Raw genomic sequence first — 13,919 nt, 5'->3', positions numbered from 1 at the left:
AACTATCCACGCATAAGGGTGGACTTCCCTAGATGGGAAGAAGGAGACCCGATTGGTTGGATCTTGCACGCGGAGCGATATTTTCGGTACCACAAAACCGCGGATGCATCTATGGTGAAAATTGCAGCTATACATCTTGAAGGGAATGCTATACAGTGGTTTGACTGGTTTGAACATACTTATGGAGTCCTTTCATGGCAACAATTCAAAGAATGACTGCTGATCCGCTTCAGACCAACCGATTACGAGAATATTGACGGACAACTAGCAAAGATCCGACAAACCTCCACCATTCAGGAGTACCAAACCAGGTTTGAAATGTTATCTAATCAAACTCTTGATTGGTCTCAAAAACAGCTATTGAGGACCTTTATTGAGGGCTTGAAGCCGGAGATCCGAGGAGAAGTTAAAGCGCGACAACCGTACACGCTTATGGCAGCCATCTCTTTCGCACGACATCAAGAGGAGCAATTGAACCATGAAGCTCGAAGGACTAGGGTCACTCCTCAACTAGTAATATTGAAGCCCTTAGCCCCCCCTACTATTGACCGAATCCCTGCACCAAAAAGGTTGACAAGAGAAGAGCTTCAGGAGCGATCTGCGAAGGGGTTATGTTGGCATTGCGACGAGCCGTGGAGCCATGAGCATCGCTGTAGTAAAGGGAGACTTTTTATCATTGAACCAGTAGAAGAAGAGGTCATTGAACATCTAGAAGAGAGCATTGAACATAAAGAAGAAGATGCAGAAGAAGAGCCACAACCGACCGAAGTTACGGTACATGCACTAGCCGGCTACTCAAACCCGCAAATGATGAAAGTTGGAGGCCTTCTCAAACAACAACTGATCACTGTTTTCATCGACACGGGCAGCACTAATAATATCCTAAATAGTAAGGTTGCTATCCGAATGGCATTACCTATTGAGAATCGTTGCAGGTTTGATGTTAAGGTCACCGACAGACGGATTTTGAAGCGTGATCGTAGGCTCCCGCAGGAGAAACTATTGCTGCAGGACCAAGAGATAATTGCAGATTTCTTCCTTCTCCCTCTTGATGATCATGAGGCCATGCTCAGAATTAAATGGTTGACAACATTAGGTGATTTTTCTTGGAATTTTATGAAACTAATTATTAAATTTTACAGTAAGGAGAAACAGGTGATACTGCACGGGAAACGTGGGGGCGACGTAACGATGATTTGCACACAACAAATGAAGAAGGTTTTGCATAAAGCATGCAGTGGCTTTTTGGTACAACTTGAGCAGCAAACTAAGGGAGAGCCAACAAAATTGGAAGATCCAAATCTACTTCCTTTGCTTGCTAAATTTTCAGATATATTTGACGAACTACGCAACCTACCTCTTACCCGTCGGCATGATCATTGTATAACGATTCTTCCAGGCCAATCTCCAGCAAATGCTCAGCCATATCAGTATCCACATCTCCAGAAGGATGAAATAGAAAGGATTGTAAAAGAGATGCTCAAAACAGGAGTTATTCGGCCATGTTGTAGCCCCTACTCTTCACCGGTGCTCCTCTTACGAAAGAAGGATGGAATATGGCGATTATATGTTGATTACCGAACTCTCAATGGCATAACCATTAAGGATAAATACCCTATTCCAGTAGTAGATGAGTTACAAGATGAAAGGGAGCACAAATCTTCACAAAGCTGGACCTTTGATCCGGGTATCATCAAATACGAGTATGCGAAGAAGACATACCGAAAACCACCTTTTGAACACACAATAACCACTATGAATTTTTGCTTTCTTCAAAAGAAGGTGGAATATCTTGGGCATATCATATCAGAGGAAGGTGTGGCAGTAGACCCCTTCAAAATTGGAGCAATGCAAAATTGGCTGACCCCGAGGAACATAAAATTGCTACATGGCTTTCTGGGTTTAATAGGCTACTACTGCAAGTTCGTGAAAAACTATGGAGAGATCAGTGCACCACTTACTTCCTTTCTGAAAAAAGATATCTTCCAATGGTTGGACAGAGCCTCCGTTGCCTTTGACAAACTTAAGGCAGCCATGACGACGACGCCGGTGCTAACACTATCAGATTTCAACCGACCCTTCATTATTGAGGCCGACACATCTGGAGTCAGAATTGGAGCAATTCTCATGCAAGATGGTCGACCACTCGTATACACTAGCAAGGCATTATCTCCCTCCCTTCAAAATAAGTCAACATATGATAAGGAGATGCTCGTCATTGTGCGCGCAGCAACGAGGTGGAGACCCTACTTGATTGGTCGACGATTTCAAATTAAAACTGACCATAAAAGTCTCAAATACTTTTTGGAGCGAAAGATATCATCCCCTGAGCAGCAAAACTAGGTAACAAAACTTCTTGGATTTGATTATGAAATAACTTACAAAAAGGGGAAAGAGAATGTTCTTGCAGATGCGCTTTCGCAGCTACCCGAGCAAGCTGAAGTTTTGGTCATTTCACTTCCGACCAGCGACTTCCTTGAAGATATTAAGATGGAATGGCAGGAAGATTCAGAGACTAGTAAGATTATAAAAAAATTGGAGGAAGCACCAAGCTCCGTAGCTCATTACAATTGGGACTCAAAAGAATTACACTATAAGAGTACTAAATTGAAAAGGAGTATGGCATATCACTCACAAACCGACGACCAGACAGAAGTTGTAAATAGGTGCTTGGAGATAGCCCAAAGCCACCCACCAAATATGACTACCCAAGGAGGACTTCAGACTCAGCCAAGTGCCATTATTGATCGACGGATTATGACTCGACGACGACAATCCACTACTGAATTGCTAATACAATGGGCAAACCTACTAACAGAAGATGCCACTTTGGAGAACTATGATGACTTGAAGATCAAATTCTCAAAATTCATGAATCGTCAGCCTCGAGGACAAGGCTGATTTGAAGAGGGCGGGTTTGTTAGGACTCTAGCTAGGAGAGTCCTAATTGAGAGGGACATTCTGTTAGGACTCTAGCTAGGAGAGTCCTAATTGAGAGGGACATTCATGTAGGAGGTTTTTTCTTAGAGAAGAATTAGGAGTTGTAAGGGAATAGGAGTCTTGAGTATGAGTCATATTAGGAGTTGGTTAGAAGTAAGAGTCTTAAGTAGGAGTCCTATTAGGAGTTAGGGTTTAGAAGCCCTATAAATAGCCATGTATTCCTCCTCTTTTCTCAAGCAATAGATGAATCTTTTCTACAGCCTTTGAGCAGCAACTTGGAGGGAGGAACCTCTATAGAGTTCCAAGGAGGCCGATCCCCTAAAGAGATCAACCCCAAGTTTAGAATCTACAAGGGTTCTAACAGGTCGCATTGGGAGAATCCTCATTTAGCTTAGCGTTCGGAATCGAGGCAGTCCTCCTGCCCAAGATGGTATTCCCAACCTTGCGCACTAACGCCTTCGGAGAGAACAACTCCGAGGAAGGCCTCGGGGCTAACCTTGACCTGCTTGAAGAAAGAAGGGCCGAGGCGCACCTATGCACCCTGGTGTATAAAAAGGCCACTGCCCGACTCTTCAACCAAAGAGTCCGCCCACGACCAATCAAGGCCAGAGACCTTGTCCTTCAAAAGACTAAAGTAAGCAACCCCACCCAGGCAAGAGGAAAGCTTGCACCAAATTGGGAAGGTCCCTACCGAATCAACGACATGGTCCGAAAAGGAACTTACCACCTCGAGACCATGGGAGGGAGCCCCCTCCCGAGGACTTAGAATGCATCAAATTTGAAAAAGTTTTACCTGTAGAAGTAAGACGTCAAGTCAAGATTTGGAAAAGACAACTTTCATTAATCAAAAGGGTGCACACATTGCGGTCGGGGCATTACAGTCCAAAACTTGGCCCGACCAAAACAAAAGAAAAATTACACCCCCTAGTTCGGGGGAGCCTCCGGGCTATCGTCAAAGGGGACCTCGACCGGCATGTCGACCCCATGATCCTCCGGTAGATCGGTAAAGGGGTTCAACTCCAGCTCCAGGTCTGAGTACCTCGTGCAAAAAATGGGCAAAGGCAACCTGATACCCGAACTCTTACGTTACTTGCCGTCGAAGAGGCTTTGAAGGAGGAGTGTCTGGGTGTGCCCGAGAAGATCAAGGAGGCGGTTGCTAAATATAAGATGTCTCCCGGGTTTGAACTCGTACGTCACTTGCCCCGGCCTTTGCAGACTGAGTTCGAACCTGGGAGACTTCTTGTATTCAGCAACCGCCTCCTCGATCTTCTCGGGCACACCCAGATGCTCCTCCTTCAAAGCCTCTTCGATGACCCAGGAAGTAGTCCTAGCAGCCTCGACATCCCGAGAAAGGGTCAATAGTTCGTCATCCAGCGTCCGGACGCGGACCCAACTCTCCTTCAGCTCGACCTTTAGACGGCTCACCTCGGCTTCTAACTTCGAGGCACGTTGTTTAGCTGCGGCCATAGCTTCCGGACCGGGCCCGCTCTTCAGCTCCTTAACCTATCGATGGAGGCTGGAGTTGGTTTCTCCCAAGTACTTGATCACTCGACCGACATCATGCACTCGGTCGATCAGTTCCATGGTATAATGTTGACCCTGCACAAGGATTAGCGTCAAAATCTGTAAGCAAAAAGGAAATCAAGGGGAAGGGGAACGCCTCTACTTACCCAGACGAGAGATCGGGACGTCCGATCCATCAGCACCAATGAGAGGGAGTAGCTGCTTTGCCAGCACCGGATGGGGCGCCCCTCGGGAAAACTCCTAAATAGCCAACCCGTCGGACCAGATTCGACTGTTGGTCTTGAGGGTCGCCCACCGCGAGGCATAGGGAGCCCCCGGCTCCCCCTCTGGAAGGTCGGCCATGCTTAGGGCTTGGAACTACTCTCCTTCGAAACAAGACCAAACATGGCACAAGTCTCGCATCAACTTCGGGCGGATCGATGGTCTCCTCGAGAAGTCATCGTCGGATGACCCGACTCCCCTTTCCTTCTCACGCCTACCGAGCCATCGCCTTGGGGAGTAACCCCTGCTCCGGACAACCCCCGGGTTGTCTTCTCGCGAGCCGCTGAACCCTCAAACATCTTTCGAGTCCCCACTTTCGCCTTTTTCTTTGGTCGACTTGTCTCCGCCGACTCCGATTTCTTCCTTGGTGTGCCCCTCTTCGGAGCATCCCTGAGGCCAGAACCCTTGGATTCCCGAGACGGTTGCACGGTGACCTTGGCACAAGGCATCCCTTTCAGCGCCTGGAGGATCACCATCTCTATAAACCAAGAGCCAATTGGTCAGTCGATTTGGAAGTGAGGTAAATGCTCTAGAGCGTAAAGATGATCGTACCCCTAATAGTTGGGCTTAGTCTCGCCTCGACCAGTCACTCCTCGGTCATTCCCCTAATTACCCGAGAGGAGGACAGAATCTCTCTTAAACGACTCATAATCTTGGTTTCTCTGACGGAAAGGAACGGGGGAACGTTGTCGATGGTTCGGGAAGTCCATCCAACATTAAAGCCCCACCCTCAGCTATGACTCATGAAAAAATAACGGGTTTTCCACCCTTTATTGTTGGAGGGTGCACCGCTGATCGTGAACCCACCATGGGCAGTCAGGAAATACCCTCCTCGCCCCTTGCATAGGCGAAAGCACACCAGGAAGAGTGTTCGAGTCGGCTCGATTCCCGCCCCCCACACTCCCTGAGGAAGGCTACTAGGTAGTGCCAAGAGTTAGGCGCCACCTGATGGCAAAATCCCCCACCGGCGGAGGCACTCCTCGATGACTTGATGCAGAGGAAACCGTAGCCCCACCTCAAGAGCATCTTTGGTTAGCCCGAATCCATTGGGAAATGGGTCATAGGGGTGCTGACCAGGAGATGGAGCATGAAGCCCATAGCTCCTCGGGATACAATAGCAATCCCAAATCAGGCCTAAGAGCTCCTCGGTTATCACTGAGTATATGTCATGCCATGACCTCATTATTTCGAGAGCGACAAAGGCTTTCATATCCTCCGGGGCACGCCGCTCGAGAACGAACTGATTACTTCTATCTTAGGGCTTCCCGAGGTCGACTCATGGACCCCGGGAACCGATCGACCCGAAGAAGAAGAAGAAGAAGAAGGGGAGGAAGACGAAGACATCCCGTTCTCGAGGTTAGAAGGACAGATCCAAGGCGCAAAATAGGAAACTAGGCGGTGTTATAGCGACCGCTCTAGAAGAGAGACATATAAAGGAAGGGGTCCTCTCCCTCAAGGTGACGTTTGAGTTCCCCGAGGGAAGAGATGATCACAACATTTAAGCCTGCAATAACTCCCCGGATCTCCCAAGATTCCCCAGTTTCAAGCTCTCGCCAAAAGCTCGTTCGCGATAGGAAATTCCCTCTGAAACCTCTGCGACCCCCAAAGTTCCCCTCTAGGGCACACGTGCCTTAATGCACATGATGTGCTGGGCAAGCAGTTCACCAAAGTCCCTTGCTATAGTACGCATGCCATGATGCATGTGCCTGTGAAAGCCAGCAACTCACCAACTCAACCTGAGCCCGAGTTCGGCTACTTGGCCAACGGGTCCAATCTTTGCCTGAGTCGCATAGCTTAGTTCACTGACCAATGACTCACTAGCTCAACCTGAGCTCGAGTTTGGCTACTCGGCCAACAAGTCCAATCTTTGCCCTAGTCGCGTAGCTCGGTCTGCCGACCAGCGACTCGCCAGCTCAACCTGAACCCGAGTTCGGTTACTCGGCCAATAGGTACAATCTTTGCCCGAGTCATGTAGCTCAATTCACCAACTAGCGACTCGTTAGCTCAACATGAGCCCGAGTTCTGCTACTTGGCCAACAAGTACAATCTTTGACCGAGTCACGCAGCCCGATTCATCGATCAGCGACTCGTCAGCTCAACTTGAGCCCGAGTTTAGCTACTCGGCCAACGGGTCCAATCTTTGCCCGAGTAGCGCAACTCGGTCCGCCGACCAGCGACTTGCCATCTCGACCTGAGCTTGAGTTCGGCTACTCAGCCAACGGGTCCAATCTTTGCCCGAGTCGCGCAACTCAGTCCGCCGACCAACGACTCACCATCTCGACATGAGCCCGAGTTCGGCTACTCGGCCAACGGGTCCAATCTTTGCATGAGTCGCACAGCTCGATTCGCCGACCAGCGATTCGCTAGCTCAACCTGAGCCCAGGTTCGGCTACTTGGCCAATAGGTCAAATTCTTGCTCGAGTTGCGTAGCTCGATCCGCCGACTAGCGACTCACCAACTCAACCTGAGCCCGAGTTTGGCTACTCGGCCAACAGGTCCAATCTTTGCCCGAGTCACATAGCTCGGTCCATTGACCAACGACTTGCCAGCTCAACTTGAGCCCAAGTTCTACTACTCTGCCAACAGGTCCAATCTTTGCCCGAGTCGTGCAGCCCGATCCTCCGACCAATGACTCACCGGCTCAGCCTAAGCCCAAGTTCGGTTACTCGGCCAATGGGTCCAATCTTTGCCCGAGTCGCGCAGCTTGGTCCGCCGACCAGCGACTCACCAACTCAACCTGAGCCCGAGTTCGACTACTCGGCCAACAGGTCCAATCTTTACCAGAGTCGCACAGCTCGATCTGCCGACCAACGACTTGTCAGCTCAACCTGAGCCCAAGTTCGGCTACTTGGCCAACATGTCCAATCTTTGCCCGAGTCGCGCAGCTCGGTCCGCCGACCAGCGACTCGCCAGCTCAACTTGAGCCCGAGTTCGGCTACTCGACCAATAGGTCCAGTTCTTGCCCGAGTCATGCAGGTCGGTCCACCGACCAATGACTCGCTAGCTCAACCTAAGCCTGAGTTTGGCTACTCAGCCAACAGGTCCAACTTTTGCCTGAGTCGCGCAGCTCGGTCTGTCGACCAGCGACTTGTTAGCTCAACCTGATCCCTAGTTTGGCTACTCGGCCAACGGGTCCAATCCTTGCCCGAGTCGCGTAGCTCAGTTCACCGACCAACGACTCGCCAACTCAACCTGAGCTAGAGTTCAGCTACTCAACCAATAGGCTGAATTCTTGCCCAACTACGCAGCTCGATCCATCGACCAGCGACTCGCGAGCCCAACCTGAGCTCGAGCTAGGCTACTCGGCCAACATGCCCAATTCTTGCCCGAATCATGCAGTTCATTCAAGCCTCTGCCCAAGCCGTTGAGTACAGTCCGCCGAGCAACCGTGCGGCAAATCAGTTTGACCTCCATCCGAATTAGCCAACTCGCTGGCGAGCCTAATTATTACCCGAAGCACCCAACGCGAGCGATCGATCTGCATGTTGTGTTTCCGTGCCCTGGCCCCCTTGGGGGGGGGGGGAGGAAGTGATAGGGCATATTCTGGATCCCGGCCACATCACGATCCATGCTAAGTCACTCCCCCGCCGAGTCAGTACGAAGGCTGACTTCTCGCGCCGAACTGAAGCCCGTACAGGGAGGTGCCCCCTCGGCAAGTCCCGTCCCGGAAAGCTCGGGACAGTGCCGTATGGCACCGTTCCATGCATACCGGGCGACGATCGCACAAAGGTACTATCTCTTCACTCGGGGGATCGGTCGTCACTCTAAATCTGCGTACGACCGATCCTCGGGCAGTAGTATAAAAGCCCTTGGCCGACACCTAGCCAGTTGAGGAAAAATGGAGGAGGAAAATAGTCCACTAATTCAATCTACGAGGGGCCCAAGTCGGGAATCTCCTGACCAAGGCCTGTGTGCAGGAACCCGTATGCACGGCCGCCCCAACCCATGATCCAGCTCGACCTCGGCGTCTCTCCCAGTCAACCGAGAGACCCGCTTCCGGACGTCGGGAACCCCAGACATCGACTCGTGGACCAAGCCATGCTGACTTCCCGACCACAGTGTGTAAGTTCATCAACAAGATCATCAAAAAGCGAGATAGATACGAGCTTGGCTTTACCGAGATACCATAGTACTTCTTGACTTAGGCACAATCCGAATTAAACCAGGTATATCCATCTATGTCGAAGTCTTATTATTGAATTTCTTTATAGGAATACGTATCATCATATATCAGCATACTAGTATAAACTATTCTCTCATATCAGATTTATTACAGGTAAATATAAGAAATTGATACCCTAATGTTATAATTTTTCCTATTACTCCAATGTTCATCCACATCTTTTTAGACAACTAAAATTCTAATCCTTGTGACAAGAAAGCATGCGTGCTGATAGATCCAACAAGAAATTGGAGAAGATTCATCGAGACAACATGTTGTTGTTGATACCATGCTCTTGATCATTATCTCATCATCAAGGTTCTCCTATGATACATGTTCTTGTTCAACACACTTGAAATGCTCTTGGAAATGCCTGCCACAATTTGTGGTCGCTTCTGCTGGCAGCAGTAGACTTTGTCAGCAGAGAGATGCTGAATGTGAGCATCAGCAAAGCAAAACAGAGCAAGGAAGTCAACCATGGCAATCATCGTCTTTCTCTGATCTCTGCGACAGTTACATGCAACCACCATCGTACGTGCATTGATGATTCCTTTTCTCCAAGATGAACTAATTCTGCAGACCATGCATGATTACCACCCAAGGAATTTAGAGATCGCCAATGGCTGCTCTTGTGTTTCCTCAAGTTCCTCACGCGGTAGACTTGCTACAAACGGCTCCGGAACGCCCAACCCAACTCATGAAGAAAACTTTCCTAACTTTTTATCTGCATCTTTCGGAGCATGCGGCAGCAGCAGCAGCAGCAGAACAAGATAGAAGACAGACTAGATTGGCAGCAGTAGATGACTACTACACTGGGTCCAAGTTGCAGTCCCAAGTTTGGCAGATTGCAACACCTGAGAATGGGTGGTGGAGGCCCACATGAAATTGTGGTCGGCGGAGGACTCCGTCAGTGGGAAGGGAGCCGGATGTGTTGGAAGTCAGCTGCTGGGGTCGAGTGTGTCAGGTAAAAGCCACTGCGAACAGGGTGGATCGTCCCCTCGGCCTTCGCCCGCTGCTGTGCCTCAGCCTTGCCTTTGATCGTGGATCCCACTACAGCAGCTGCAAGTTGCCTAGTGTGATTCCACATGGGTGTGGAATTAGCCGGATAGGCATAGGGGGTCTATTTCGATTCTTATACTTTGAAATTTGAATCTCGATTCTGATTTTAAATTTGATAATAAGTAAAATAAATAAAATATCATGTAATTATCAAACAATATGAAAATATTTTCTGCGGTATATCTGCCATAATGGCTCGGTCATTATTATTATAATACTATACTATAAAAGGGACACATCAACATATCACGCGTGAATGGCTACTATGCAATTTATATCTCGGGAATTAATGTATTAGTTGACTTTTTCTCGTTGACTTAATCCACCTAAATATAATGCCGCTTTTTGACCCCACCCTATTATAATAAGTATCCTTGAATTTTTCGAACTTATAGTAATCACTATTGGATAAACCCATTTTGTTCCTCTTTTTTGACTTGGCCCGAACGTGGGTTGAAGTGCGTTGACTTCTGGAATAGGTCAACTTCCAATTCAGGACGCGTTGGATTAAGAAAGTAAAAGTATTGGGTGTGATTCCACCAGCGGTAGAAAGTAACGAAAACAATTTATAAGAATTATTTCTGTCGCAAATTAGAATAAATTTAGAGAAGGAATTAACTGATGATTAGGTAAAATATCATCTCATTGTAGTCAAAAGAGAAAATATACGTGAAGTTTTGTCACCTACACATCTTCTAAATCTTCTTCAGCAATAGGAGAGAAATCTATGATTGCATTCCCTTTATTGAAGCTTGAAATTTATTCAAAGAACACATTTAATTGGTGAAATTGATGGACTGCTCGTCGGAGACTAGAAACCCTAATCTCGCCAAAGATCGTTCTTTTCTTGTTGTCCCCGAAGAAAAAGGTGCGACTTTTGGGTCTCTGTGTTCTTGACCCATCTGACTCGCTTTTTCTGGTGTATCTTTGGCGGATCACTTTACGATTGCTCCCATCTCGCTGGGGCCAGATTTGGTGACACATATCCACCCCTCCGCCTCTCATCGATCCTCCCTCAATTCTTCTGGTGTTTTGTCGACAGGTGATGGATACTCGATCGCTTGCATCTCACTCGAAGTCGTCACTAATTTTAGGTTTTGGGTCGCTGTCTTTCCTTGAATTTGAAGCTTCCTCTCGTTTTACACTTAATGTCAATGCTGAAAGATTCTTCTTCGCTTGGAAATGGAATTCTAACTCACGTGCAAGCGAAGGATTTCTGTGCTCACTGGTACTTCTGCTAGGGTTTCTTTTCTCCCCTCTTTTGTCTCGGTTAAAAATTGATTTCAAAGTTGCAATTTTTATGATTACATTCTTTTACATGTTGGAATCTTCTGTGCTCTGTTTGTGTGTCTAGTAGTATAGAATTTCCACGTTTGGTCTGTATTAGACTGACATGTTTGCTTATGAAGGTCTTGAATTCGTTGTTTGATGTTGTAATCTATTTCAGCTTGCAGTGTCTTGTCGTTTTTGTGTACTCGGTATATACCACCATCCTGTGATTAGATGCACTGTTTGACTGTAGCTCAGCACACTGTGAACTCTATTATTCCTAGTGATTGTACAGCTGTTCTTCCTGCCTATAGAGGCAGGACATTGGATCTTTCGGAATATGAAGCAGAATCCTTGTTTCTGAAAGGTAGTAATTGCTGGAATCTGAGCTAAATTGCATGGCCCACGTCATTGTTAATGTTTGGTAGAGTTGGAAATGGTGGACAGCGTGTGGAACTGCCCGACTAAGCTAGTAAATCTAGTCTTCTCTTTTATTACTTTTCTGAAAGGGGAGGTGTAGACCGCAGTTGAGTTTGGGTATTTAAGCAGGGGAGTCTCCTCGTGTTTGAGCACCAGAAATCCTTTCTTTTTCTTCTCCATTCCCTTAGAACCTCTCTCTATTTCTCCTTTCCTTCTCATCTGATCTAGACTGGAGCACCTTGAAAGGTAATCTCTTATGTGATCTCTAATGTTTGGCATTTGTTTTCTCTGTTTGTCATATGCTCTGTCTCAATTGTGCTTGTAAAACAACTTCAAGGCATTCCCCTTCTTATTCTCTTTGTTAACCTTCTGTTATACAGATCTCTCCTTTCGTGTTTTTGGCTTCCTTTGCAATCTGACTTCTGTGGTTTTCTGAATCTGTTCTTGAAACTGTTATTTTTCATCATCATAAGTTTTCAATCTGACATCTTGCATAGATTCGTCCCTTGCAATTTTCTAAACTGATTCATGTCAGGCACTCGAAGATCATTCGGTAAGCCACTAAGATGGTGAAGATCTGCTGCATTGGAGCTGGCTACGTTGGTGGCCCGACCATGGCGGTGATTGCCCTCAAGTGCCCCTCCATCGAGGTGGTCGTCGTTGATATCTCCGTCAACCGGATCGCAGCATGGAACAGCGATCAACTTCCTATCTACGAGCCCGGCCTCGATGATGCAGTGAAGCAATGCCGCGGAAAGAACCTCTTCTTCAGCACTGACATCGAAAAGCATGTCTCGGAGGCCGACATCATCTTCGTCTCCGTGAACACCCCCACCAAAACCCGCGGCCTTGGAGCAGGCAAGGCTGCTGACCTGACCTACTGGGAGAGCGCTGCTCGCATGATCGCCGACGTCTCCAAATCCGACAAGATCGTCGTCGAGAAATCCACAGTCCCCGTCAAGACTGCAGAGGCCATCGAGAAGATCTTGACTCACAACAGCAAGGGAATCAACTACCAGATCCTCTCCAACCCGGAGTTCCTTGCGGAGGGAACCGCCATGCAGGATCTGTTCAAGCCCGACCGTGTTCTCATCGGTGGCCGGGAGACTCCAGAGGGCCGTAAGGCCGTCCAAGCACTGAAAGATGTGTATGCCCATTGGGTACCCGAAGACCGGATTCTGACCACTAATCTGTGGTCTGCGGAACTATCGAAACTTGCAGCCAATGCTTTCCTGGCACAGAGGATCTCCTCGATCAACGCCATTTCCGCACTCTGTGAAGCCACCGGAGCTAATGTGTCTGAGGTGGCCTACGCCGTGGGGAAGGATTCCAGAATCGGCCCCAAGTTCTTGAATGCTAGCGTTGGATTCGGAGGGTCCTGCTTCCAAAAGGACATCCTCAATCTGGTCTACATCTCTGAATGCAATGGTCTGTCAGTGGTGGCTAACTACTGGAAGCAGGTCATCCAGATCAACGACTACCAGAAGAACCGCTTCGTGAACCGGGTGGTGTCCTCCATGTTCAACACGGTGTCGGGCAAGAAGATTGCCGTGCTCGGGTTTGCTTTCAAGAAGGACACCGGGGACACGAGGGAGACCCCCGCCATCGACGTCTGCAAGGGCCTCCTGCGGGACAAGGCCACGATCAGCATCTACGACCCCCAGGTGACCGATGACCAGATCCAACGTGACCTCGCGACGAACAAGTTCGACTGGGATCACCCGGTGCACCTGCAGCCCATGAGCCCCACGGCCGTGAAGCAGGTGAGCATCGCGTGGGACGCGTACGAGGCCGCCAAGGGGGCGCACGGGGTGTGCATCTTGACGGAGTGGGACGAGTTCAAGGAGCTGGACTACCGGAGGATCTACGACGACATGCAGAAGCCAGCGTTCGTGTTCGACGGGCGCAACGTGGTCGACCCGGAGAAGCTGAGGGCGATCGGCTTCATCGTTTACGCCATTGGGAAGCCACTGGACTCGTGGCTCAAAGACTTGCCTGCCGTTGCATGATAGAAGCCCTCAGCTCAGAAGGGAACGTAGCAATGATGATGCATTTTTGTTATGATTACTGTTTTATTTTCTCCGGAATTAGTGTTCTGTTTCTTTCACCTCTTCGAGTGAAGATACAATGTAGTTATGTCTTTTATCGGAATAGAATTTGGAGGTGATCGTTCTCCTAAACTGCTTTTATGATCCATTGGCAGAACTGCGATCGTTATAAACAGAAGCAGAACTCGTAAGACTAATTAAGAAAGTTGGGAACTGTGTAAGAAATCACTTAAACC

General features: G+C 48.5%; 1 protein-coding gene across 1 annotated transcript; it reads left to right on the top strand.

Moving 5' to 3' along the window:
• The first annotated feature begins 11,778 nt into the window (after positions 1 to 11,778).
• LOC135652202 (UDP-glucose 6-dehydrogenase 5-like) lies at positions 11,779 to 13,780 on the top strand. Its single transcript, XM_065172998.1, has 2 exons — positions 11,779 to 11,881; positions 12,171 to 13,780. The coding sequence occupies exon 2, from the start codon at positions 12,202 to 12,204 to the stop codon at positions 13,642 to 13,644; it is 1,443 nt and encodes a 480-aa protein (XP_065029070.1). The 5' UTR covers positions 11,779 to 11,881; positions 12,171 to 12,201; the 3' UTR covers positions 13,645 to 13,780.
• Positions 13,781 to 13,919: the final 139 nt, after the last annotated feature.

Source organism: Musa acuminata, chromosome BXJ3-11 (assembly GCF_036884655.1).
Source record: "Musa acuminata AAA Group cultivar baxijiao chromosome BXJ3-11, Cavendish_Baxijiao_AAA, whole genome shotgun sequence".
Classification (NCBI taxonomy): Eukaryota; Viridiplantae; Streptophyta; class Magnoliopsida; order Zingiberales; family Musaceae; genus Musa; species Musa acuminata.
Note: the sequence above shows the minus strand (reverse complement) of the source record. Positions and strands in the feature narration are given on the sequence as shown.

Excerpts from the sequence above, each read along its gene's own strand:
- LOC135652202 (XM_065172998.1), top strand. The coding sequence starts at position 12,202 with ATGGTGAAGATCTGCTGCATTGGAGCTGGCTACGTTGGTGGCCCGACC.